This window comes from Physcomitrium patens, chromosome 12, assembly GCF_059467195.1.
Source record: "Physcomitrium patens ecotype Gransden chromosome 12, ASM5946719v1, whole genome shotgun sequence".
Taxonomy (NCBI): Eukaryota; Viridiplantae; Streptophyta; class Bryopsida; order Funariales; family Funariaceae; genus Physcomitrium; species Physcomitrium patens.
In genome coordinates this window covers 15,688,153-15,716,085 of record NC_143421.1, presented here as the reverse complement: position 1 = coordinate 15,716,085, position 27,933 = coordinate 15,688,153, and the positions used below count along the sequence as shown (strand labels likewise).

The 27,933-nt window shown below is 39.3% G+C and overlaps 2 protein-coding genes across 12 annotated transcripts; both read left to right on the top strand.

Moving 5' to 3' along the window:
* Window positions 1–2,023: 2,023 nt before the first annotated feature.
* Window positions 2,024–8,882, top strand: LOC112289240 (LRR receptor kinase BAK1). Of its 9 annotated transcripts, none has more exons than XM_090255016.1 (14): window positions 2,034–2,502; window positions 3,498–3,630; window positions 3,976–4,047; window positions 4,246–4,389; window positions 4,710–4,781; window positions 4,937–5,008; window positions 5,383–5,504; window positions 5,878–5,928; window positions 6,543–6,757; window positions 6,911–7,037; window positions 7,179–7,573; window positions 7,785–7,880; window positions 8,170–8,398; window positions 8,577–8,882. In XM_090255016.1, the coding sequence occupies exons 1-13, from the start codon at window positions 2,418–2,420 to the stop codon at window positions 8,389–8,391; spliced, it is 1,806 nt and encodes a 601-aa protein (XP_090111142.1). In that variant the 5' UTR covers window positions 2,034–2,417; the 3' UTR covers window positions 8,392–8,398; window positions 8,577–8,882. The 9 variants fall into 9 exon arrangements, with proteins under 9 accessions (XP_024390065.1, XP_090111142.1, XP_024390068.1 ...); XM_024534300.3 differs by having other exon boundaries at window positions 5,878–6,015; window positions 8,637–8,882; XM_024534298.3 differs by having other exon boundaries at window positions 5,878–6,015.
* An 11,215-nt stretch (window positions 8,883–20,097) lies between these two features.
* LOC112289238 (protein S-acyltransferase 21) lies at window positions 20,098–27,162 on the top strand. 3 transcript variants are annotated; one of them, XM_090255013.1, is made up of 11 exons: window positions 20,305–20,444; window positions 20,568–20,863; window positions 21,655–22,006; window positions 22,753–22,866; window positions 23,012–23,383; window positions 23,561–23,629; window positions 23,782–23,853; window positions 24,106–24,234; window positions 24,393–24,473; window positions 24,580–24,786; window positions 25,162–27,162. In XM_090255013.1, the coding sequence occupies exons 3-11, from the start codon at window positions 21,962–21,964 to the stop codon at window positions 26,284–26,286; spliced, it is 2,214 nt and encodes a 737-aa protein (XP_090111139.1). In that variant the 5' UTR covers window positions 20,305–20,444; window positions 20,568–20,863; window positions 21,655–21,961; the 3' UTR covers window positions 26,287–27,162. The 3 variants fall into 3 exon arrangements, with proteins under 3 accessions (XP_024390062.1, XP_090111140.1, XP_090111139.1); XM_024534294.3 differs by lacking the exons at window positions 20,305–20,444; window positions 20,568–20,863 and adding an exon at window positions 20,098–20,233; XM_090255014.1 differs by lacking the exon at window positions 20,568–20,863 and having other exon boundaries at window positions 20,304–20,444.
* Window positions 27,163–27,933: the final 771 nt, after the last annotated feature.

The following is a 27,933-nucleotide window of genomic DNA, read 5'->3' as shown; positions in this document are numbered from 1 at the left end:
GAATTTATTGGGTAATAAATAATAAATTGTACTTGTTGCCAAATTTTGCACATATGTGAAGAACTTGCCCACCTCAATGCCTCACCTCTATCATGTTGACATCAGATGTGGATTGCATGCCTTGTGATACATGGCTACCATGTAAATTTGTTCACCAAAAAATTGAACACATGTACAATTGCCCTTTATCAACACAATTATAAAAAAGTCCATCCTCTAGCTATTGTTGTAGCCAGTCAAATTAGCAGTATTTTTGTTTTATTTATTAAATACTCACAATAAAGATATCAAATCTTGTCTATTTAGTTCTGCGGACGGTTATTTTATAAATAGAGGGATAAAATCTGTAGCACTTTAGTCATAAGAAATGGGGGTAGTCACCAAATCTGGATAGAAAGTGTTGCACAGCATTATACTTGATTATAAGCCTACACTTAAAAAGCTAAAGAAAAAAAAACAGTCACAAAATACATGCTTGAACACAGAAGTGATATGTTGTTTATTTAAATATAATTGTTTCAAATACACAAATATGGTATAGGAGTATTGTGCAGACATATTGCATTGTTACTAAAAAGAAAGTGTTAAAATAATCGAAGTTAATGTAATATTCGATATAGTATAGATTTCTTTGCATTTATTAAGGTGAAACATTAGTCACTTTTTGTATGTAATTAAAAATTTCTGAATTGGATAATGGAAATTTCATTGGAGTGAGCTTTTTGCGTGTACTATCACAAGTAAAAGAACTTCAAAGAAACCAACAATTCTAAGGATTTGTGGGATAAAACTAAAAGCTCTTAAATTTATTTATTTGTTTTAAGTACTTGGATTTACATATTTTTATGTGGAGGTCACTTTTTTAAATAACTGATATACTTTAAATGTTCAAAAAATATGACATTAAAATGGTGGTACTATTAGGCAGGTGTAGCATGTACAAACTTGGTGCAATGTAATTGCTGTGAAGGCAAGTATGTATGACCTTGTGCACACATTTAAAATAAAAAAATTATGCATTGTTTTTGAAAAATGTTGAAATAATTCTGTAATTGATTATAAGTGAATGATGCATTGATCTAAAAAATTTGTGTTTGACAACAAGATTATTAAAAAAAATAAAAAGATTGAACAGAACTTTAAAATCATCTTTACTCTATTTTGTGTTGTGTACATCTCTTAGGGAGAGACATGCAGCAACAAATTGAAATGAGTTTGATTCAAGTGCAATAAAGACTTTTTTTTAGAAATTGTCACAAGTAACTTCAAAATTCAAAATCTTGAACAAAGTAATAGTGAACTTAACTAGAATTCATGTTACACCTCAAAGTTCATAAAAACATGTTTGTGATTGATCAAAATTATTAATTTTAAAATGGAAAAAAAGAAAGTGTACATAAATGCAATCTACTTGTTAAGATTATACAGAGTCCTAGTAAATATACATTTATTAAAAATTAACGAGCAAAAATTTTCAAGCAATCTAAAATTGGACATCCTTTATTCACAAGTCATCTAGCTAAGAAAACATTTTTATTATTCTCCCATGCCACTAAATAATCGCACTTAAAAAAATAAAAAATAAAAAGTACCCAAATTTAAAAACAAGCCACCAAACCTCGTTACCAAAGTTATAGTGCAATACAATTGAGTAAAATCACAAGCAATCTTGGTGAAAATTGCACTATTATACCATTCTCCCCATAGTTCAAATAACAAAAAAAAAAAAATAATAATAATAATAATAATAATCATAAGAATGACTACAAAGTTGGCTTTGTTTTGTTTTTTGGGGTTTCACCATCCTTTCTCATGTCTACCATTGATTTAGGAATTGCAACCTTTACTAGTCTCGGCATTATTATTATTATCATTCATCCATGAAGCAAGATATCGGATGGATAAATGAAGATCCATGGCTGGAATTTCCTTGAATTCTTCATCAAAACCGGGTTCCAAGCTCATCCTCACTTGGCGGAGCACGTGGATTTCAAGGCTTGGAGGCATCTAAAGAAGACGAAGAAGGAAGAAGCTTGGATTTCATGTGCAGGACCCACACAACTTAGTTAGACACATTGTTGTTGCATTGATGTGGTCGTGGAAGAGCAGGTTGCGAAACTCGTTGCCGAAAGGAGCAGTTAGTCAGTCGGTGTCGATGTGTGTGTGCTTGTGGATGTGGGTTGCGTCGAGAGAAACATGAGTCCAGTGGGAGAACCATTAGCAGCATCAGGAGCAGCATCTCTGGGAAGTTGTGAAATGGAGGAGGTGGATTTGGAGGTTGAGCACGGCGTAAGGGATGTGTAGGTGTTTGTGTGTCTACGAGGATTTTGCCGAGGGATGGTGATGCGTAGGAGGAGCAGCAGGTATAGGAAGGAGTTGGAGAGTGGGTCTGGTTTGGAGGGTCAACGCTCTTAGCCATGCCTCACAAGGAGGATGTGGCATGGTGGCGCCCTCTCTTCCTAATCGCGCTGATGCCCATCGGAGTATTGGGCAATGTCGAGGGTCAGTTGCTGTCTAACTCTGGGCTGGGTCTTGCCCATTTGGGGTTCATGATGTCGGGTTTAGTCGGCAACCTGCGAATGCATACGAAGGGAAGTGTTGAAGAAGATTTTATGTGGTTTGAGCTGGTGTAGTTGTGGGGTCCAGAGGGGGATGTTGGCACAGAGTGACAGACCTCTTCCCTGGAATTGTTGGACCGTAATTGCTAGATTCCACGTGAATTGCTCCAGTGGGATTTGCAATTCCAGGTGTGTTGAAATAGGACTACTATCATTTTGGTGGGTCATATTGAGGTGTGAAATGCTGGCCTGTTGCTGGACCCAGCGTTGACTCAACTGGTTGTTCATGTGCAGCTGGGATGGCTCACAATTTGCCTCCGCTGTTAATCTGAGCTATGTTTAGGGTTTATTTACTCCGCATCACACAGGATAAATGTTCTCTCCGAGTCTCGCTCTCTTTTCTTTTCTCTCCCTCTCGCTCCCTCCCGTCGTGGAATACTGCAATCTATGTCCGTAGATATGAGGGTGAGAGAGAGATTAGAAGCAATTTGGATTCCATGCAAAGTCAAACATACATATTCTAACGTTTTTTTTTTTTTTTTTTTTTTTTTTTTTGTCTATGAAAGCATTTACACCTTTCTACGCATATCTTGGTTTCAGCATACTACAGTCGTTTGATGAAGCGTACACTATATAGTTTAATCTAACGCTCCCACTCGGGAATTACGCCCGGTGATACAGTCACAAACGTAGAAATGGTCTGGTGGAATTGATTCCGTACAAGTGGTGGCTCCGTATGAAATCTAGTGTAGTGCTTCCTATTGTCAACAATCGCTGTGTTTTATGCATTTCATTTTGAGGTTGTGCGAGTCAGGTGCTGTAAGCGCACCCTTCTTAGTGAAGTTTCTTTTAATTACAAATATAGAGAAGTTGTTCTGTAATTGCAGAATCTTTATATGTCAAGCCTGCTTATCACGGCGTGGGATGTTGGCTGTGCAGGAGATGCACTCAATGCTTTTCGGCAAAATTTGATTGATAATGGCAACGTGCTGCAGAGTTGGGTGCCAGATCTTGTAAACCCCTGCACTTGGTTTTATATTACCTGCAATGACGAATTGAACGTCATTCGAGTGTGAGTCTGTTTTGTACCTCGTCCTCTAATTGCATCTACGACTTGGACTTCTACACATATATTTCGTAATTTGATTTTCCTTAGTCTTTGCATATGCACACCACATTCAATTTGGAGTGGACCGACTCTTGTAGCTTCACGCAGCCATGTGAATCTGTGAATTGTTCACTGTCTTTTTTTTTCTCCTTCGTTTTGTTTCGCGTAGACTTTAGTAAGAGTGCTATTAATCATATGAAATTACTATATCACTCAGAATTGAGAGAGCTGCAAATCTCAGTAAGGCAAAGCAAGTGATTCTATCTTTTTTTTTAAAAAATTTACTTCAAATTTTAATTTTCTTTTCAGGGATTTAGGAAATGCTGGTTTATCAGGAACATTAGTGCCGCAACTTGGGGTCCTTACGAAGCTACAATACCTGTGAGTACGCTGGACAGCTATTATATTGGCATCGGAAGCCGCAAACGTTTCTATGTTTACTGCTTTGTAAGTTACACGTAATGATAGAAAAGCTTACTGAAGCAGATATCTGCTTAGAGAGGCGACCTTTCAAGAAGAGGGGCTGGTTTCTATTTTGAATCTTTATTTCTGATGCAATTTTCGCTATCATCATCGCAGGGTGTTGTATAGTAACAACATTACTGGTCAAATTCCTAAAGAGCTGGGAAACATCAGTGCTCTTGTTAGTCTGGATCTTTATCAAAACAACTTTACTGGCCCAATACCAGATAGTCTTGGACAGCTGAGCAATCTCCGATTTCTGTACGTTTTCATAACATTCAGTGTTGATGTATTTACTTAATGCGATTTTTTTTGATTTCATCCTCACTAATTGCGCTGTTGGTTAGATGCCGGAAGTTTGTTATAGCCCTTTAACCGTCTTTTGCTTGTTAAGAATAATTGGTATTGATGATCATGTGTGTTTTATCAACCAAGTTCTAGTCTATTTAAGTTTTGAGAATGGCACTTCTATAAAGATTGAATGTAATGCTATATTCTCCTTCGATATCTCCTCTATGAGCTTGGTTCTGAAGAATCTTGGCTTTTTTTGCATATGGATGTGTCTTGTGAATCGAGGACAGTCGGTTGAACAACAATAGCTTGACCGGATCCATTCCTGCTTCTCTTACCGCCATTCAAGGATTGCAAGTCTTGTAAGTTCCTTACGGTCTTCATCTTCTTAGGAGCCTGTTATGATACTCGCTGCATTTTCTCGTTGTCCCGATTCTCCTAAATTTACTCAGATTCACTACAGTCGTAGTTTTGGGTTTGTAGTCTTGTTTGTAACTCTTGCTACTACGAAGTGCAGGGATCTCTCGTACAATAAGTTATCTGGACCCGTTCCTACGTATGGCTCCTTTTCATTATTCACACCCATCAGGTACTACAATCCCTTTTACTATTTCCTCAGTAATCACCTTCAGAGTCTAACAGCTGTTTGAAGTTGCTAGCGTCAGCTTACACCAACTTCATAAGCAGGTCTCTTGACCCACATTGAACAATTATCTTAAACACCTGAGATGATCCGTGGTAATCTGACAAGATTTAAACTATATCAATTTCACATTTAATAACAATGTATGTGAAGTTGCCCATCATATGCTCATGTTTGGGCGCCTCAATGGGCACTTCTGAAAACAGGTAGAGATTCTGGAATCATTTGAGCTTTTCCCCTTGTGTCATGTGATCTATGAATTTGATAATGCTTTGACTAGTGAACACGGTCTCGAATTACATTATTTGCGTCGTATGCAGTTTTTTGGGAAATGACGGTCTGTGCGGATCAGTGGTCGGCAAACCGTGCCCTGGAGAACCCCCATTCCCACCTCCTCCTCCGTTCACGCCTCCACCTCCACAAAGTACATATTGGCAGTCGGGTATGTATTTGCGGGAAGTCCTGAGCGTTGTAGTGTCTGGATCGTACTGAAGTACACTATTCTGGGAAACGGTCCAGATCTTAATTACTTGATTGTGTACACGGGGTTGATAGAAAGGCCAGTAATATTGACGTCCGATCAGAGATTTATCTGAATAGAAAATGTAGTATTATCCTAGCACCTGGTATCTGTTAGTGTATTCCCTTTCCATTCCCTGTTTCTCATGGTTTGGTACTAGATTACCGTTTTCTGTATTGATCATCAGTATTGGTATATACGGTTGGTAACACTTAAGAAGTGAACGGCACTCTCATTTTTAGGGCTTCGTAGATTTTGACAGCATGTGTTTTACATTCTCTCATGCTTCATGCAGCGAAAGGTCAACAAACAAGTACAGGAGCTATTGCAGGTGGTGTTGCCGCAGGTGCCGCTTTGTTATTCTCGATTCCTGCCATTGCTTATGCGTGGTGGCGTCGCCGGAGGCCCCTTGATGCCTTCTTTGATGTTGCTGGTAACTGTTGAGATTGTGAAGCTAATCTCGAATAAACTATAGTTATTCTACTTTTTCTGCAGCTTTTAGGACCGTTTTCGAAAAGATTCTAGTGTTATTGTGATTATGGTTCTATTATTATTATTATTATTATTATTATTTACCATGGTATTTCTTTAAAAGGAGTGAGGGTAACTATATGATACACTTTCTTAAATTTATGTGACCAAGGCTTATTAGTAGTCCCTTTTAACTGAATTATCAGTCAGAAATAATCTTTAGCGAGGAGGCGCTATCACAAATCTTTAAATCTGGAGTTTCTATCGTTGAAGTGCCACTTCTGTTGAAGTTACTGGCCGTAGACTACGTCATTGGTTGATTAGTTGCTTGCTTTCTGCTAGTTCTGGTTTCGAAGGCGTCTGAAAGTTTAGATGATAACATTTGTTCTACATCCTTTATTCTTCAGTACGTGAACTATGCCATAAGGTGCAGCTGAACCTGCCATATTCAGTCCATGTATTCTAACAATCAATTCTTCATGATTACAGCTGAAGAAGATCCAGAGATGCAATTAGGACAGCTTAGACGTCATAGTCTGAGAGAGCTTCAGGTGGCAACAGACGACTTCAGCGACAGAAACATTTTAGGTCGTGGTGGGTTTGGAATGGTTTATAAAGGCCGATTAGCAGACGGGACGCTCGTGGCTATCAAACGCCTCAAAGAGCAACGCTCTCCTCGAGGAGAGCTGCAGTTTCAAAATGAGGTATACCCTGCAGCCAAAGCACTTAATTAGCTAAGTCGACCACAGTTTCTAGGCTCTACGTGATATCAGTCGGCACGATTTAGATGCAGATTTAAGGCCCTTACTACTTGACATTGCTTCTGATTCTAACATCAAAGATGCATGGCGAATCAGGTTGAGATGATTAGTATGGCAGTACACCGAAATTTATTACGGCTTCGTGGATACTGCACTTCCTCTACCGAACGGTTGCTTGTGTACCCGTACATGGGGAATGGGAGTGTTGCCTCTCGATTGCGAGGTCTGTTTCCATTATATCCTGAGAAATTTGCTGATTACACTTGATGATCTCTCAGGTCAAGATTTCGGTAGTTCTTACTCTTGTAAATAGGAGGTTTGTGCAACAAGTTCATTTTTCACAAGAACTTGTGGATTTGTGCAGAACGTGTGGATGGAGAGCGCCCTCTGAGTTGGCAGACTAGGAAGAAAATTGCACTAGGAGCTGCCCGAGGGCTATCGTACTTGCACGATCATTGTGACCCAAAAATTATCCATCGTGATGTTAAGGCTGCCAACATTCTCTTGGACGAAGAATTTGAAGCAGTAATGGGAGATTTTGGTCTTGCTAAACTGATGGATTATAAAGACGCACATGTCACGACTGCTGTGGTTGGGACTATCGGCCACATAGCACCAGAATATCTTTCCACTGGAAAATCGTCGGAGAAGACGGACGTTTTTGGGTATGGAATCTTTTTACTGGAGCTTGTCACTGGGCGACGTGCTTTTGACTTGTCCGGCATGGCTAATGCTGGTGGTGCGATGCTCTTGGATTGGGTAAGCTGTGCATGATTACTATCTACAATGGTCATCTTATGCTACCATGTTTTTGGGTGAGGTCACGATATATAATACTGCGAAATTGAGGTGTGCTTGAATTGTCGACGAATTTGCATGGATGGTGAGACTTGGGACTTCCGCTACACACTGGGTTCATTAGCTCTGTTCAAGGATTCGTTCTGACCAACACTCTGAACGATGTAATCAGGTGACAAATTTATTGGGGGAACATAAGATCTATATTCTGGTAGACCCTGATCTTGAGAAAAATTACGATGAGGAAGAAGTTGAAGAGCTAATTCAGGTAAAATTGTAGATGTAATTTTTCAATTCATGTTCTTAGCAGGCATCGTGCACTAGAATTTAACGGATTGATAAATGTGTAGTACGTTCTGTTTCAAAATTAGCAGGTCTTAACGAACTTTTTGTCGAGACATTATTAGTTGCCATTTATGTTTAGCCCAATTTAGCCCCAAAATCCTTTATTTTGTTTATAAGTCGCGACAGAAATTGCTATACACCTACAATGTTTATTCTGTAATAGGTGAAACCTTTCTAAAATATTGGGTGTCAATATTTACTTCCTGGCGCAGGTAGCACTACTCTGCACTCAAGGCTCTCCAGTAGATCGGCCAAAAATGGGTGATGTTGTGCACATTCTGGAAGGAGATGGTCTAGCAGAGCGCTGGGAGGAATGGCAGAAGGTGGAAGTTATTCGGAAGCAAGACTACGATATGCCAACCCGCCAAACATCACAATGGATTTTAGATTCCACAGAGAATCTTCATGCTGTTGAACTTTCTGGTCCGAGATGATATGCAGGTTTGTAATGTTACGCAAATGTTTCTCTGCGTTGTAATTTTATTGGTCCTAGTGGTTTTTTTTTTTTTATTTATTTAAAAAAAAACCAATACTATTTTAGAGCCTTTGGCATGTGCTCTTGTATGAGAGCTTCGGTGTATGATCCCGCTTCATATTCTTGGCATGCATATTTTCACAGAACGTAGATCAGTGAATTGAGGTGTCCGGCGAGATCTTGAGATTATTATTGCTGCAACAGAAGATTTTGAAGACCTATTTGTAGGCAGTGTTTGATCAACACTTAAATCAGGGTTAACCTCTGGTACAAGGACAGGGTGGGACATTCGAATTCCAGCAAGGCAAGTCCATGTAGAGTGTAGATGCGTTTGTTGGGAATTATTCTTAAATCAAAGTGCTGTGATTGTCCAGGGTTCCTTACATGTACCTTGTCTATGTTTTAAAGAAAAACGACTGCACATTTGGAGATGTGTTATTGCCTCTTAAATCGAGCTCCATCTAATTTATTTCTTCAAGCCAGACGAGGACCTCCATGTTATGGATTGTGTCGTAATTTCGATGTTTACGATTGTCTGTTCCTGAGCTTTTGGTGAGGAGATGGCCTAGGATTTTATGAAGGTCTACTTTTCCCTTTTTCCTGACCTGCTCTTGCTTTCATGCAGTGGAACAACCTGTTTTGCAATGACTCGATGCTGTGGTTGGAACAACCTGCTTTGCAATGACTCGATGCTGTGGTTGAAGCAATGCTAGCCGTTGTACTGCTAATTATCGTAACCTTAACAACCCAATGAGCTTATGAACAATAGTGCATGATCTTTTTGAGTCAACCGAGGGTGCAAAGTTGTGAATGGTTTGAGAAGGCATTTCTGGTGAGGACGTCTCCCCAGAAGCGCTCTATAAATTTAGTCACTGACCCATGGTGATTCTAATTCTGCGCACACTTAGAAAAGTGGTAATGAATCAAGCATTCAATAGATCTGCTATGATGTCACCTGCTCTTTAGACCGGTGGTACAGTGGTTGATAAACTCATACCAACCCAATTATTTCCAAGTAGATTAAAGGACGTCCCTACACTGCCGTTCTCCTTCAGTCTCTACAAAAAAAAAAAAAAAAAAAAAAAAAAAATTCAAGTGCAAGCGCGTGCAGCAGATGGTTGTTCTTATGGCGATAGACAGAGTTTGGCGCATGACCTGCTTCACACAACCGAATCGAAGATTGCTCTGCTCGGTAAAATTGAGCACGCAGTTTTCTGAAACGACCTGTACCTGCAATTTGCAGGTTTGATGCTACGGTAATTCTTCTGCGATTCGCTGGAACATGGACATTTCCTGTGAGGGGTTTCTGTACAAACCATCTGATGTCTGCCGAAGTACAAGGATTACATGCTGCTGGTCTGGTAAAAAAGCACAGTACTGAGCATGGAACCAGACAACAAGCCAGGGTTCTTTCCGTGTCTGCTATCACAGATTAGCACACTTGAGCTACTGCTCCGGAGCCTGAGTTGTCCCCAACAAGAAAGTACGTTTGTTGAATCCCCCCTCCCCCCACCCCCTTTTGCCGCTGTTTCAGAGCCATTTAATGAGCCGGTCTTCGTTTTTCTCCCGAATTATTACAAACATCATCATGCTTCAATATTGACGATCCGGGTATACCCACAACTGTGATTCTGATGAGCTGCACCCACATTCGACCCCCAAACGCCGAGATTTTATGGCTCTTTTCTGTTTTGTGGGTTGCATTGATGATGAGCGCGGTTGTTTGGAATTGGGTAGAAGAGACTTGATGGAGGCCAGAACACCTGCAAGCTCAAGGAGAAGGGGGCTGGATCATGAGGGCAAGGCCGCCAAATGAATACACTGGGTACACTGCGCCTCCCATTCAACCAGGTTGCAGACAGTCTCCACACTCATTCTGCAGTTCCTCGGCTTGCACTGACACGGCGCGGCTTCGCCGAAAACCCCCTCCCCCCAAGTCAACTACTTGCCACGTCATTTTTAGCATAATAATTCTTTTATTAACCCGTAGGGTCTGTGATTCTGTTATGATTATTAATACTATTATGATCGTTACTAGTACTACTTTAAAAAAAAGCCAAGTAGAGTAAATTATATATTTCATTAGACTGAACTAACGTTTCTTTAATTTTGTTGTAAGGATCCCACTCGAACAAATATATAGTTTTTGACTTTTTAGTTTGTTGATTGAATGATTAGTCAAATGTTTTCAAGGGCTCCTTTAGTTGTATGATGAATTTTCATTGTTGTGCCTTGCTCCTAAATATATGCATTATTTGATGCGTTCAAAGATATATAGTGCAATAGGATAAAGTTTCAGGCCCAAGTAGCACAGTTGAACACATTCAATATCCAACATATTCACCAAACTCATTTAAGAAAGAATCAATGTATGTATGTATGTGTCTGTACACATACACAAATGTGTATAAAGTTTCTTGTATTGTTTGGAATTGGAACTGCCCACCCACACGATCACACTGCATAGTATACATGAAAACTTATCAGTATAAGCTTTTTTTATCATTCTGATGAAAATATAAATAGATTCCAAATTCTACTGATATTAAATGGATAATAGAAATGAATCAAACAATCTGTATACAACCTGTTAGATATGTCAACCTGCATTAGAATGTCATTTGGAAATGAGAAAGATAAAAAGAATGATACATGTTTGTTGGAATGTTCGTGTACTTTTGAAATATAATTTATCATGCAAAATGTATCGAGGAATGTATGAAATATATATATGTCCTCAGTATAACTTTCAAAGTTAATCGGTTTTTCATAAAAGATTAAAAATTAAACATGGATGGATGAAGTTATCTTGAATGAACGTATTCTATGCCACAAAGAACGAAATCCTTACAACTAGCAAATCGATCTTTAAAGTGTTGAGAGCATTAAATGTAGCCGGCACTCTCCATAATATTTAATATAGACTATAGTAAATATTGTAGCTAAAGTATTTGGAATGTAGTGGAGAAGAATTGTTTATCTTCTTCATTTCTCCTCTTATATACAAGACACAACTAGATCAAGTAATTTTTATGTGTGAAGCTCTCTCCTTAGAAACCCTCTTGTGTGTATTACTTACTATTACTCTTGTATGTGTGAGTATGTATTACTTACTACTACTCTTGTGTCTTTATAAACATTCTCAATACATTATCAACACAACTCTCTTCTACACACTATCACAATGTTTTTTGATCTACTCTTTAAACTTATTGCTACTCTTGCTCCATGTCTAACTCATGATCTTGATGCACTTTTAGCTGGCCCCTCACACATTCGTTGCTTGCTTAGAGTACTTACTCCACCCTCTGCCTTGCTTGTTTAGAATACTTGCTCCAGCCCAACCTCCCTGCTGCGCCTCACGCATACCACCGAATTGTCACCAAACTGCCGCCAATTGCCACCGACCTTATGGCTATCACTACTGCCCACTGCCACCTTGTCGCCACCATCCTACTATTGCTCTACTGCCACAATCCACAACCTTGTTAAAAATAATAATAATAAAATATAATAATAATAATAATAATAATAACATTTTTTATTTTAAAATTTAAATTTATTATTTTATTTGACTTTATATTTTAAGGTATATTTTACTTAACTTTTTTACTTGATCTTGTATTTTCTTTACAGATTTATTTATAATGAGTGCTTCAACATCTTCAACTGCTTCTACTATGGTTTCAACTATTACTAGTACATCCCAACATTTTTTAAGTTCTTTTATTTCCACCATTGATTGTGGATGGAAATAATTATCTATTATGGATAAAAATGGTAAAAATAAATTTATCTATAGAACAACTCTCGGATGCCATTATATTTGAAGAATCTCTTACAATAAGTATTTCTATTCCTCTTGCTATTTGTTGGAAAGTACATCTTCTCCTTCATCATCATCTTGTACCTCCATTACAACATCAATATTTGGAAATGGAAGATCTTGCAGAACTTTGGAAGAATCTTAAATCCAGGTGTGATCATCAAAAGACCATTTTCCTTCTATGTGCATGTCATAATTGGACACATTCATATGTCTTGGATTTTCCAAATTTAAATACTTTCAATAGTGAAATGTATAGTATTATCTCATAATTACGATTATATTGACAAAGCATCTCTGAAGAAGAAATGATTGAAGAAACTTTATCTACATTTCCTCCTGTATTTGTTGTGCTTGCACAACAATACATGAGCATGAAATTTCAGAGTCATTCTGATCTCATGTCTTATCTACTTCTTGCGGAGAAGCTAAATGAGCTACTCTTGCGTAATGTGGAAGCTCGTCCTATTGGAACCACAGTTCTAGAATCTCATGCACTTAATATTTCAAAGTCAAAGAAAAAATTATATAAACATGGAAAACGTGCTTATAAGTATTAAGGTAGTCATAATCATGACCATTTTTATCCATATGGAAAGAATAAATGTTCTACTATTAATTATATTAAAAAATAAAAATCAGAGATGCATTATTGCCATAAGTATGGAATGATTGGACATTTAGCACATGTGTGCCGTACTTCAAAATATTTTATTAAAATGTTCCAAGAAAATAAGAAACTACGAGCTAAGGCTTATGAAGTTCATACTATGGATACATCCATGGATTCAATTGTTGCTGATGACTTAGAAGCTAATATGAATGACAAAACCTCTAATGATGAATCAAATGATGCATTCATTGATTCTGCAACAATACATACTATCCCATGGGATATATGATTTTTTATTGAAAAATCTTCAACTTGGCAAACTAAAAATATGATGACCATGACTAGAGCAAATACATTTTGTTTCTAAGACAGTTTAGTGATGGTAAAATTACTTGCGGGTTCCATCATAAAATGTAAATATATGATGTTTACACCCTTAACACCTTGGAGTTTAATTAGCTATCAAGATGTGCATAGCAATGGTTATCACCTCTTGACTACCATTTTAAATAGAAAAGAGGTTTTGATTCATGCGAAGAACCATAAAATTGTTGAAAAAGCTTTTGCTACAGAAAATGGTTTATATCAAATTGTGATTTGGCCTCCCATTATATTTAATTTTGCATCATCTATTACAGAGAGTCATGCTTTTCTCTAGCATGGATGATTGGGACATCCAAGATCTACAATATTTAGAAAGATCATTCCATGTATAACTGGGTATAATTTAAAACTTGTCGATGTAGACTCTATGAAATTATGTTGTGTATGTAATCAAGGTAAAATGATTACTCGGCCTTCAATTTGGAAACTCTCACAATAAATACCACCAATGCTTGAAAGATTGCATTGTGATATTTGTGGTCATATTAATCCAATATCGAGACTATTTTGTTATTTTTTGGTCCTTGTAGATACATCATGTAAACAATCATATATTTCATTATTATCAACTCAAAACATAGTGTTTGCCAATCTTATATCTATGCTTATTTGTTTTCAAGCATAATTTCTTGATTATACTATAAAAATATTGTATATGGATAATGCAAAAGAATTTGGATCAAAGTCTTTTGAAGACTATTATACTTCATCAAGAATTGAGTTGACATATTGTATTCCATATGAACATGCTCAAAATGGACTTGCAGAGTCATTTATAATGCATGTACAACTCATTACCTGGCCACTCTTCCTTCATGAAAATTTACTTGCATCTATGTGGGGTCATGGAGTTTTACATGCTGCAACATTTATATGCTTCTACCTTTCTTTCTTGAAATTATTTCACCACATGAGCTCATTTCAAGTCATGTTCCAAATGTATCTTACTTACAAGTATTTAGTTTCTATGTTTGGATTCTAGTACCAAAACCTCAATGGTGTACTATTAGAGTTCATCAACAAAAAGGCATATATATTGGTTTTGATTCATTAAGCATTATTCATATTATTGATCCATCAACTGGCACATTATTATGTGCATGTTTGTAAAATTGTCATTTTGAAGAGAATGTATTTCCATCTCTTCAAGAAGGAGTATCCAATCAACAAAGAAATAAAGTACTTATATTTGAAGTACTAGAAACGTTTACAATGAATCTCGATCCTAGGACATCTTTGGCTGAAACTGAAGTTGCTAAGATTTTGCAACTAAAATAGATTGCAGATGAAACACCTGATGGCTCAATGATGTATATAGAATTAGAAGAGTTCCTATTAATGATACTTAGAATGTACCTACTCAGATTGTAATACTACTAACGACAATACCTTAAGTTAAAACAACTACAACTAAAAAAACTCGTGGACCAGATAAGCAACTACATAAGAAGAAAGTTATAATATTGACCAATCTTGCTATTATTTTTTAAGAAATTGCCACTCATTCTGTAGGACAACCAATTCATGATGATATATCCATGCATATATACCTTCAATTCTTGTGAAAAACAATCTTAGAATTGGAAGAAATAAGAATAAGATGAGTAAAGAATTATCTATTTTTTATTGTACTACAGATGATATTTTGGACAGACCATCTATTACAGTAGATGAATCATTTATATGTATGATTATAGAAGCCTTTTCTTGCAAAGAATATGATTTTGAACTTGAAACCATCAAGGAAGCAATGCGTCGCTCTGACTAGTCAAAATGGAAAACTACTATTGATGAGGAATATGCCTCTTTGCGTAAGAAGAAATTCTTTGATCCAATTGTAGACACTCTTATATCTTGCCCTATGGGATATAAGATGGTATTAATATGCAAGTGAGATGCTCAAGGTCAAATAACCTACTATAAAGCTTGTCTTGTAGCTCAAGGATTTACTCAACAATTTGGCATTGATTATGAATCTACATATTCTCCAATCATGGATTTAATTACATTTCAATATATTATTGGAATGGCAATTCATACCATCCTTGAGATACATCTAATGGATGTAGTAACTGCATATCTATATGGTTTTCTTGATGCAAATATTTATATGAAAGTTTCACTTGGTTTAGAAATAGGAACTCCAAATGGATCTGTTGGAAGACAGTATCATGGTATTAAATTATATAAGGCCTTGTACGATTTAAAACAATTTAGATGCATGTGGTATCAATGTCTTTGAGATCATTTAATTACAAATAAGTTTGTAAGTGATCCACTAATCTCTTGTTTATTTATCAAATGAGATAAAAAAAAACCTACTTATATGTGAATTTGAGATGAAAATGCTAGGAAAAAAAAACTTTTTGCATTGGTCTTCAGATTATGCATCTAATAGATGGTAGCATTTTTTTCTACCAATTAAAGTATATTAGATAAATCTTACAAAGATTCAATATGATTAATGCTTATCCATTATTCACACTAATGGTTGAATGTGGTCGTAATGGTTATGATCCATACCGTCCATGCGAAGAAGAAGAAAAAATATTAAGAGATCAATATCCATATCTCGCAACGGTTGGAGCATTTTTATATTTGGTTACATCTACAAGATCAAATATTCCATTTGTAGTTAGTATTCTTGTAAGACATAGTGCACGTCCAATACTACGACATTAGAATGGTATCAAATATTTATTACATTATTTAAAAAATACTAAAGACTTAGAATTATACTATATACAATCTGCAGTTCCAAAATTGATTAGATATTGTGATGCTAGATATAAATCTGATATTGTAAGAACTAAATCTCAAACATGATATGTATTTTTAAGACATAGAGTTGCAATCTTGGAAATCAATGAAACAAACAATAACTGCAACTTCATCCAACCATGCAAAAATTATTGCCTTATATGAAGCATCTCGAGAATGTATTTCATTGCGATCAATTGATAAATTCATTCAAACAACGTGTGGATTTTTATATGATGATTCTCCAACTATCTTGCATGAAGATAATAGTGCTTGTATTGCACTGATGCAAGTTGGTTTCATTAAAGATGATAGGACAAAGCATATTGATCCAAAATATTTTAGTTATAGCCATGACTTGATTACTAATCAAGCACTTATAATTAAAAAAATTGAATCTGCAAATAACCTTGCTGATTTCTTTATCAAAGCTCTTCCATTAAGCAACCATCATCAACTTACTTATGGCATTGGTATGCAACAACTTGCTTTTCATGAATAAGAAAGTTAATGAGTTCTTTAAATAATTAAGGAAAATGATGTTGTATTCTTTTTCCTTCATCTATGGTTTTGTCCTTAAATACAATAAGGTTTTCTTAGATAAGGTTTTAATGAGGCAAGAATTGTTGAACTTGCAAGATTACAAAAAAGTATAAATCATAATTCTATACAAATTTTATATTATGTAAATATTATGATGAGCGATGAGGAGTATTGAGAGCATTAAATGTAGCTTGCGCTCTCCATAATATTTATTGTAGACTATAATAAATATTACAGCTACAGTATTTGGAATGTAGTGGAAAAGAACTGTTTATCCTCTCTCCTTCTCCTCTTGTATTCGAGACACAACTAGATCAAGTGTTTTTTATGTGTGAAGCTCTCTCTCCTTAGAAACCCTCTTGTGTGTATTACTTACTATTACTCTTGTGTGTGTGTGTATTACTTACTACTTCTCTTGTGTCTTTCTAAACATTCTCAACACAAAGCACCTCAAGAACTTCCCCATTACAAACATCCATCCATACACACTGTCTCAGTCATCCATCCACCAGTAATAATCTGTCAAACGTTCATCTCATTCAACAGAACGTCCACTCCAGCTCATCGTAATCTATAACCACGAGCATTACAAAGATGTACGCTTCCATAACATGCGACAACGCCCTAAATTTAAGTTCCACCATTTGTCTTTTACTTTTATTTTCCCTTTTTCCTGATATTTTTTTTCGAGGGGAGAGGAGTGGTACTAAAAACATGAGCTCAGCAAAGGAAGAGGCGCCACATGTGGGCAGCACAAATTTTGGATATGAAGCCTACGAAGCAACTGGCCAGTAGGCCGGTCAGTCCCACCACAACCTAAGATGGGAACAGAAACGGAATCCAGTGGGATGTGGGACCCGCCCCTCCTGGACCCTCTTGTCAGGTGTCTCCTTGGCCATTACATACCTGCCTGCTCAAATCGATGAATGTGTGGTATTATAGAATGAATGCCGTGTTATTATGGATGAATCGAAGTGTGAGTGGATGGGAACCACCCCCTCCCTGCCTAAAGCAGCCGCATGAAGGTAGCAGAACGAACAGAACGTGAAATGGATGGATGAGTTTGGGTGTCTGTCCCTTAACATGGTGGGGCTTACTAAGAGCCAAATTCTTTTGAGTGGGTTCGCTGTAACAATGGCCTTGCGATCTCCCAAATCGAAAATAGCTAAAGAGAACAATGTCGATCTTTCTTGGTCGTGGTTTTTAAATTTTTGACGTGATCCAATTTTGTGAATTCAATGCATTGTTTTATATTAAAAATGGCAATCCATGAATGATTACATGGTGTTCAACTTGAAAAAATAAAACTCAGAATCATCTTAGCAGATAAAATTGAATAATAAACTAGAACCAATTAATATTGCAGCTCATTTGGTATATTTTCCACCCGAATTTGATTTAATAAATTTACCCGCATGGTGACAGACGGTTATTGGTATGGAGGAACGTCGTTCATCCGTAGTATGTGGGGTAGTAGCAATGGCAAAGATAGTCTTCCTCGTGGCCTACGTGGCATTAGGGCACAGAAAAACAAGAAAGGCCTCGAAACTCTGGCTCTGATCCAACTTTTGTCCCCGTTTTGGCATTTATCGCCACGTCACCCAGCCAGCTATAGCTTAATATGGCAACATAGTTCCAAGCTTTCTCACTGGTGTTACTTTTTCAGAAAAAAGGAGATCATGGTTGACTGCTCCACTGAGCCCAAAACCAAAACCAAAGTTGTCCCTGACGAGACAATCAGTCTCCAAAAAGCAGCTCGCTCCGTTCAAGTACTTCAACTCTTTTCTTTTTACTGTTCCTTCCATCAACATTGTATTTTAGGTCCATAAAAGAAAGGGTTTTTGTCTCTCACATGTCTCCCACTTGACATCGAAACCCCCACTTAACCTTTTATTTACTTGCCCTTGTGTAAATTGTCATGGAAATTCCATGGACTAACGTTCAAAGTAAAAGATTCATGAGTTGGATCGACTTTGGAAAGGTTGTGGCTAAGTAGGAAGCAGTGTATTCATTCTAATCCCAGTGCCAACCTGGCCTCTTCATGAGCCCCAAGTTTTCTCAGCCCTAAAAATATGAACCCACAACCCCCTTTCCCCACGGAATCGGAGAGCGACAGCACACTGGAATCAGCTGCCGTGGTGACGATTGCTGACGTAGATGTCCACTGCCAGCTAGGATAGAATCATTGTGCCACCTGGCATAACGGGTGGGAAGAATGTGGGGACGCAAGGGGCTCATGAATTTTACTGGGAGAAACGGGGTACTTGATGCAAACTCTTCACCACATGGGTGATTATTCTTGTAAGGCAAACAATAAAACGATGGGGGGGGGGTGTAGAAGCGAAAAAGTGGAACTATAAAGATAGAAGCAAAAAAGTGAACGAGATAAAATGGATGAAGTTGATGAATGTTAAATGGGATGATGGACATCATCTAATGTTTTAAAGTCTATTGAGTCCACAGAAGCTGGCTGTGGTTTGCTGTGTGAGAGCCCAGTGTCAGTTGCTTTTGACGGTGTAAGAAAATCTGCAAAATAATTGAGTACGAGACACATGAGGCGACTCTCTGTCAGTTATCGACAGCCTATTATTCTTTCATAATATTTTTATTAATATTATATTTCTACAAATTAGGGTTTCTTTTGACAAATTGGGGCCGTATTGATGGGATGGTACGTAAGTATTAAGTACAAAAACTGATTGATACGAGGTTTAATGAAACGTAGCATTCGTAAGCGGCTTGTCTAATATTGTCAAGGTATCTTGGTTTTGGTGTTCAAATTGATAGATGAGTTTAAAAAGTATTGTGTGAGGCTTTAGTGTGTGGATGAAAGGGACATGGTGTTGTTACTGTTTCTCAAAGTCCATGGAAAGCCATTGGCTTTTAATGTGTCAACACACATGGCCCACTTTCAGAGAGACCCAATGGAATTGAAGTATCACCCACTTGACTTGTATTTTAAAAAAACGAAGAAAATAAAAATTGTGCTGGAAATGTATTATTCGGGAATACATTGGAATGCGCTGTGTTTGTAAATTAGTGACGGTCCGTGTCCATTAGCCATTGTCACATATATACACTCTTCAATATTTGAACATTGGTTTTTATACGCGTAAGTATCTTTATATTCGCATCAGGAATGGTGGAGGGTGGGGTCATGGAGTATGAAAAAAATGCTTAATCCGAGCTTGTCCATTTTCATATATATATATATATATATATATATTTCAAGCAACTGTGCATTCAGAGTTCGAACCATGACGACGACACCGAAATTTGGCGACGCATGCTTCGCCTTGGGAATGGAGCCGTGGCCCTCCAGTCGATCGGTGCACAGAAGCAAAGGAAAAAAGAGAAAAGAAAACTGAAGCATCTGAAAGAGGTAGGTGATGCGAAGCCATCGAAATTTAAGAACGTGGGGGTGGTGTCGTATGGTGTCCACCAAATGTTTTGCTTTAAATATAAAAATAAAAATCTAATTGTCGGAGAAAGTCGTCACTAAAACACCAGGCTTCGTCTTCTCGTTCAGCTGCTGCTGCAGCAGCAACAACATAAACAACATCATCATCAACAGCAACAACTTCGTGGGCAATAGAGTAAAACTTAATTTGGCGTCGAGAGATTGCAGACTGTTGAGCGGCATTGAATTCATCCTCACTAATCAGAGAGCAGAAGGTAAGGCGTAACTGTGGGTGTAAGTGAGTGTGTGTGTGTGGGGGTGGGGGAGAATGGCGATAGTGGCGGAAGGACAGGGATGGGGGGAGTGGGGTACAGGAGAAGCTCGCAATTGAACGAGAAGAGACAGGAAACAAGGCGCCATAAATGCCCAGAGGATTCAACATCTGGGTCTCGACACTGTCAACCATCACTGCTTTCAAACCTACTGGTCGTTCATCCCCCCAACCCCCGTTCCCCGCTGCATTTTTATTTTTGGGTTTGTGCAGGTTATTTTGGGGGTATTATTTTTTTTTTCGGAGCTGGATTTCGAAATAATTCTCCGCAACTTCAGACGTTGTGATGCAGCATTTTCCTCTTGGAGCGCAACAAGACAACTGCGCAGATACGTAAAAGAAAACTCTGCAGCATCCTTCAGCTTTCTCTGACTCCTTGCTCCTGCTCCTCAGCGCCCGCGCTCCAAATACCTGCTGCTTTGCCTCCTCCCCTTCGTTCCTCCCTCCCTCAATTTGTGTTCCCTTCTTCTCACGCTTCACGCGGCCCTCGCATTCAAACGTCTCGCTATTTCCACCACCGCTCCCCTCCCGAATTGGGTGTTCTAGAGTTTCTGGCGCAGGTGGCTGCCCGTAGGTGACAGTTTTAGCCTTTTTCGAATTGCTAGATCCGCTTGCATCGATTTCTGTAGGCCCTGGGTGGTTTCTTGCGCATTAGTGTGCATTGGGTAGTTCTTCTCTTTTATATAATCATTCTTGTTTCCAGATTTTTTTCAAATTTGTATGTTCGTTTGTTTTTACCTTGAGTGGTGTTGTGAGATTTAGAAGTGAGGGCCTTTTGATTCGTCCCTTGACGTGTGATGGCATGATATGTCCTGAAGGGCGTAACAATTTGTCGGTTGTAGTTTTCCTTGGAGCTCATTGTCGTTCGTGTTCTGTGATCATCGAGGTTGGTCGGGATAGTAATGCGAAAATTGTTTAGGATTTGTTTATTTTCCCTCGTTTCCTCCGATGGCTGGAAAGCTTTTAGACTTTTATTTGTGCCCTAGAGTTGGGTGCTGCAGCGTTGGTCGGAGGTGCATTGGGTTTCCATGCTAGCTGTCGCCTGTGTAGTATCCGTGTACAGGGCCTTAGGTATCTTGCCTGCACCTTGACGGAAGCATACTATCCGTTTTCAATCAGAACTCAATCAGTTCGCACCTCTAAGATCTCATTGAGAGTCCAACGAATTTGCACAACAGCTCAATTGCTCAGTATTCGTCGTGTAATGCTTGCTAGTGGAAGGAGGGATTGAGGGTCTGCTGTATACTTTGTCACCATCCCAGAGCTAGGCTATGAAAGTTCTCTCTTGGCTGGTGTATCGACATTTTGTTGCCTTGAAATTGATTCGTGGAGATTCGTGGGGATTTCCTTATTTCTTTGGAGCAGATTGAAGTGAATGGGAAGTCGGAGATATTATTTTCTCCTCTACGAATAACCTTCACACATTTGAAGGACTTAGTGGGAATCACAACGAGCGAAATAAAATAAAATAAAATCAATAATATGATGGCAATTAGGAAAAGGATGCGGAGGAGAAACGGAGCGAGAGGAGTAGGGTTTCGGTACGATGATCAACTTTAGTGTTCAAGGGTTTCGTAGTGTTGAGAGTGAGAGGAAACGAGGAGCTTCTTCCCTTGGCTAGTTATGCGGGCTTCGCTACCTTGTCGAGCCCACCGTATGCTGCCAGGAACTAATGGTGCGTCGTCATGGCTGGCAGCTTCCAGCGCACACGTTCCAGGTTTGAATATTCTATTCTCCTCTTTTTTCAAATAGAGATATGTTTGAAAATATTGTTGATTGTATCTTGTTTTCAGGTGAATTTTTTAGACCAGCAGCTCGTGTTGGTGGTAGGCACTGTTTAGCTTCAATGCGCCAGTTTCAATGACGGCAAACAAGCCAGATCCCATGACTTGATTGTTTCTTTTTCCGGACCGTCTAAAGCCAGTCCCTGTTACATCCATTTTGATTTTTTAGATCAATCATTTGCATCAATATGAAATTCGCTGAGTCGAGGGAATGGCAGTGCGCGCAGCAGTGACCGCGCAAGGGCCGTGAATCAGTATTCCAAATCTGTTCTGGGATACTTTTTTTCTTTTCTTCTGAAAGGCTAAATCTCACTCACTCAAGGCGATTAGAAAAGTACTGGGTGGAATTGTTCACCTACTGCAACTCCTGTCCTACCTGGCTACTAGTTCTCGACACATCGCTGCCTGATTTTCTGTAGACACGCCTGGACACGAAGGCGGATGTAACAGTCGTGGCCTGATTCTTCGTAGAACGCTCAGTTGTCTTTACATATGGATTTGAGCACTTTTAGTGGTGGCAGAGTACATGGTTGTTTATTATTAGCACATGAACACACCACCACATCCTGGGAGGAATTGCGATTTTGGAAAGGGAAGTATCCATTCAACAGTGCGTCATGATCCTTGTCAGAAGCTTTGATCACAGAACTTACAGCGTTCAATGTCTTATAATGTCTAGATTTTGGCGATCACAGTTTTTTTCATTCTGGCGACCGCTTTCTATGTTTTCTTTGCTCCTTTTCTATGGATCGGAGCATTGGAGACTGCAGCTTTCGCACTTTATTCCCCCTTGGTAAGCACTGACTCGTCCACACCTTTTACTTCAAATTTGGTAGTGTTGTGGGGATAGATGATGCCATCAGTACACTCTTCGGATCAGTCGGTAGTCGATCAGTTACACTAGTAGCGTGATTAACGGTTATTATCTGTACCTGCAGTTTGCTACAGTTTTAGTTCTCTACATACGCTGTTCAGGCATCGACCCCGCAGACCCGAGTGTCTTGAAGAATCGGCCCTTGTCTAAACATGATGAAAATAGCTCCTTCTCACAGATTTCTGGTGACATGTCCTCAGTCACATCCAGTCCCCTCTCTGCACTACAATCAGAGAGAGAACACAGGAGAAAAGCATCACATGCAGAGCAAGGCAGGGTCGGTTGGCATAAGGCCCCTGGTTTATGCTCCTTCGCTGGGCTTTATATGCTGTGCTGTGGTTGGGTGGTTAAAGAGGACATCTGTTTTAATGAGGAAAAATATGAACATCCCGTTCCCGAAGAAGATATTCTTTTTTGCACTCTCTGCAATGCAGAGGTAATTTGTTCTAAGGATTTTATTATTATTATTATTATTATTATTATTATTATTTTAAATTTATTTCTAGACTTCTAAAATCTTGGTTAGCATTATGATCAATTGCTCCAAGCTTTAATCCATAGCTTGTAAATTTGTCAAGCTAAAAGTGATCTGTTGTTTCGTATTGGACGACAGGTTCGCAAATACAGTAAGCATTGTAGGAGCTGCGATAAATGCGTTGATGGCTTCGACCACCATTGTCGGGTATCACATTGACCATCATTTGACTTTTTACTCTTTACATCTTTCCTTCTTTTTTAAGGCTAGTGATACTGTTACATTGCAATCAGGCTTTCTCCATGTTAGGTTTCACTTTAGGCTCATTTTCATCCATGTGTCCATTTTGGCTGTGGCAGTGGCTGAACAACTGTGTAGGGAGGAAGAATTACTCCACGTTTATTGCTCTAATGGCCACAAGCCTCCTCTTGGTGAACTGATGATTCTTTTGCTCATCATTTTATGTTTAGATGAGCTGTAGGTGTGATACATTCGTACTTGCACATTATCATCTCATGAAGCGGAACTTTGAGCCTCTGAAACTTCATATTCCTAGAAATGTTGAATATTTTAAATACTCTTGTTGTAGTCGAAGCTGCTGTTTCTTGGTTAGGTATGATTTAGGGCATTTTTGTTCTTGCGAGTGCTAGAAACCTTACTGAACTGTCACGTTGGATTCGCAGCTTGTGATTGAGTGGGGAATAGGAGCGGCTGTTTTTATACGATGCTTTGTGGACAGGAAAGGGACGTTGGATCAGATATACGACAAGCTCGGGAATGGGTTTTCCATGATTCCATTCGCAGCTGTAGTGGTAAATATCTACCTGTCCTTTTTGGAATGAAAACCACCAACCTCGGATGATGCACGGAATCCTGAGATTTTGCTACGAAACTCATGCAGTCCTTTAATTCGCTATTGCCTTTCACCTCTGGGTGGTGCTCCTAATTTAGAGTTTGACATTCTCTGCAGCTGATGTGCACACTGATCGCTTTTCTGGCCTCAATCCCGTTAGGAGAACTCTTTTTCTTTCATCTAATTCTTATGAGAAAGGTACGGTTTCCCTCATTTCGCATCTCCTTGGTGGAACCGCGATGCATTTTAATTGGTTTGTGGTAATCGTCATAATAGTATTAAGAGTGTTCTTTAATGCCTGCAGGGAATTTCTACATATGAGTATGTGGTGGCTATGCGAGCCCAGGCTGAAGCTCAGGCCGAATCCATTACTCGCGCTGAGGAGGATAGTTATCTATCCTCACCTGGTGCTTCAACAACGACTGGTATAAGTGGAGCCAGCTCAATCGGGATTCAAATCCGCGGAGGTGGTAGCTGGTGTACACCGCCTCGCATATTTGTTGAGCACCAGGTATCACACATCTACGGGGATGCAATTGTAATCTAGATTATAATAAGTCATCGACATTGGCCTATATGAACATCTAAGATGTTGGTCGCACCATGTATTATTAAAGTCCTTATATATCTTAACACAGCACATGCATGATGCGCTTTTTCACCAAGAAATGTATTCTCGAATATTTCCGAATATTGGATTTTGTTTTGCTTTGTTTTGTTTTGTGAAAGATAGCCTTCATTCTCAGGACCAATTTCAGGTCGCTAAATGTTTTCCCTAAAGTCATCATTCAAGACTTCTCTTACCTTCGTTCAACTGATACCATTTAAGATGATGTAATACTTTGTTGAGACATTTTATTTGTTGCCTTTCTTTTTGAATTGGCAGGATGAGGATCCTGATATGGTACCGAGCAGGCTGCCTTCAACTGTGGACCCAGATGCCCCTGGGCGACCCAGAAAGAAACCGTCAGGAAACGTGAGGATCAGTGCATGGCGACTGGCAAAGCTAAACGCACAAGAAGCTTCTCTTGCTGCAGCAAAAGCCCGGGACAAATCCTCTGTGCTTCAGAGGCTTGGAGACCGCAATCTGGGAAACGTACCAGAAACGGATTACAGCTCGAGCAGCATGAGCAGCCGGAGCGCGCTCAGTTTAGATTATCCCCTGAAGAAGTCCATGCAAAGGGTTCCGCAGAAGCTTGCCACTCCTCGTGGACTATCATCTTTCAATCTTGAGCTCTCTCGCAACCTCCCTCCGCGGACAACTGCACCCACCCTTCGTGCCTCACTAGAGCGTCCGAATCTTGCTTATGTCGAATCAGATGTGCGCAGCAGTATAAGTAGCCACAGCGTCACATCTACTCTCCCAGACTCCGCAGCTATGAGTCCCCTTCCTGCAGAGTCGAGATACGGTTCCTTAGAGAAGATTCAGGTGTTGCCTACTGCTTCCCCAGGTAATTCTTCTGCAGAAAACTGTCCAAGCTCAGGACCACGGTCGAGCTTGCCGACGTTTCAAGGAGGGAGGAGCCACTTATCGCCGTGGGGAGTAGGTGAAACGCGTGAGCCCTCCACCCATGGTGCTGGCCAGACTGTGGTCTCTGCGTCGAGAGAGAGAAACATTTATTTGAGGGACCAGCGGCGAAGTGCGGTGTTTTGGAGCCGGTCTGAGTTGGGACGATTTGGTGGTGACATGAGCGGTATTGGAATCCGGCCGCAGAGCAGACCGGGTATGTATGGCGGCAGTGGCATCAGCACTTCAACGTTTCCCTCACAAGTTCTCCGCACGTGGCCAATGAATCCCCTTGCTGGGTCAGACGTCTCCGTTTCTTCCGAGTCTGGCGCTGCGAGTGGAGCTAATTTTTCTGCAACTGCGAGCGCCACTCCCACAGCTCCTGCTCTGCCTCATCCATCTCCTACTCCACCGAGCCAGACTCAAAATCCTCCAGAAAGCTTTTCCATTTTCTTTGGACCCCCCATTGTGCCAGTTGGAAATGGGAAGGCACCCAAAAACTAATTCTCAGCTGATTTCAATATTTTGGTAAACAGACTAAGCATCAATCTTACCATACTCGAAGTATCATTTCGTGGCAAGATGAGTGGACTTCATCGTGGTCCTCTCCGCTAGTTAAATGAATCGCTGAGAATGGGTTATCAACCAATCAACATCAGCAGCTGCAACAATCATATCATGGGAGAAGTTTTCAAATCGGTACAGGCTGTGCTATCTGGGACCAAGAATGCTAAGGATGCTAATTTGTGTTTACAGAGAAAGTGCTTGAGACTATTTGATTGTGCATTTGTCGAAATTGTGCATTTTGGGCGACCTGTACAATTTTTACCTTGTTATAACTGGTGTATGTGTGTTTTTTTCTTTTTTCCTTTTTCTTTTCCTCCTCCTGTAAAGTCTTTTCCGTGTAGGGTAGTAGAGCGAGGCCTTCCTAACTGCGTTTCAGGGAAACATTGGGTTGTTCTACCGCTCTACCTCTCCACATGTAAACAGGCGCCTTGGTCTCTCTGTGGAGCCTGGTTGGAAGGGTGTGGTTGCTGCTTTCTGCTTGAGGGCAAGTTCTGCTGAGACTTCAGCAAAGGTTTCTCTCTTGGGTCTATTTCCCTTTCTCTTGCTTACTGTAACTACTTACCAGATGTAATAGTAGAGTAGTGCCTCGAATCTCGAGGAAGCAAGAGCTCCGTTCCTGCGGTATAATGTTTGGGAAGGAAACATTCATAGGGATTCTTTTCCAGACGCTTCGGGATTAACGATTGCAGCTTCTAAAACCGGTTACTGTATAGACAGGCAGATGCTCGTACGTTGGGAGAAACTCTTCCAATCTTCTATATGTACACCATCTACCTCGTAGATGTATTAACTGCCTGCCATTTCTGAGTTGTATGATATGTATTCAATTTTCGGTATGTGTTTTGTTCAAGCCCTGTGTAATGTTCTAGGATTTCTGCTACTGCATTGTGATTTCGAAGAGGAGGGTGGAGTCGATACTGCTGCAAGTGCATATCTACGTCCATCCACAGTGTCCCAGGGACGAGCACTTACCTTGCGCAATAAAAGAAAGATTTATTCATATCATTTGATAACATAATATACATTTTTAGAATTCGAGCAATTGCATTATTAAGCTAGAAAACCATCAATTTGTATTTGACTAAACATGTTTTGAGAAAGGTTTAGGTGGGTTGAATTATAATTTTCTATTACCAGTTAATCAATCTTTTCGAAACAAATTTTTTCTTATGTTTTCTACATAAAACTTCATTGTTATTATTACTCTTTTACGAATGTGCCAACAAATTTAGTCCCTTTCATCGAATACACCATGGTTTTAAAACTCTGTCGCCATCATTCTTATAAATATGTGAATGCTTCCGACTTTGTTTCACCAAAGTGGCCGTTTCACAACCTAGATTTCAAAATCCTAATCACCCTTAACAATTTGTTAAAGAGAATAAAAATTGTAATCCTTAAATTGATCGCTGCGGAGTGAAAAATAAGCTGGAAACACAGTGTGGTGGTGATGAAGGGAGGCTCAAGCCAGAGTTAGGCAGCGGCGCGGCACGCCGCGTGCATGCAGACGCTGCCGCGAGTTTGTTCTGGCGTCATTAGTCGCGAACGCACGCACGCAGGAAGCAAAATCCCATGCGACCTCTC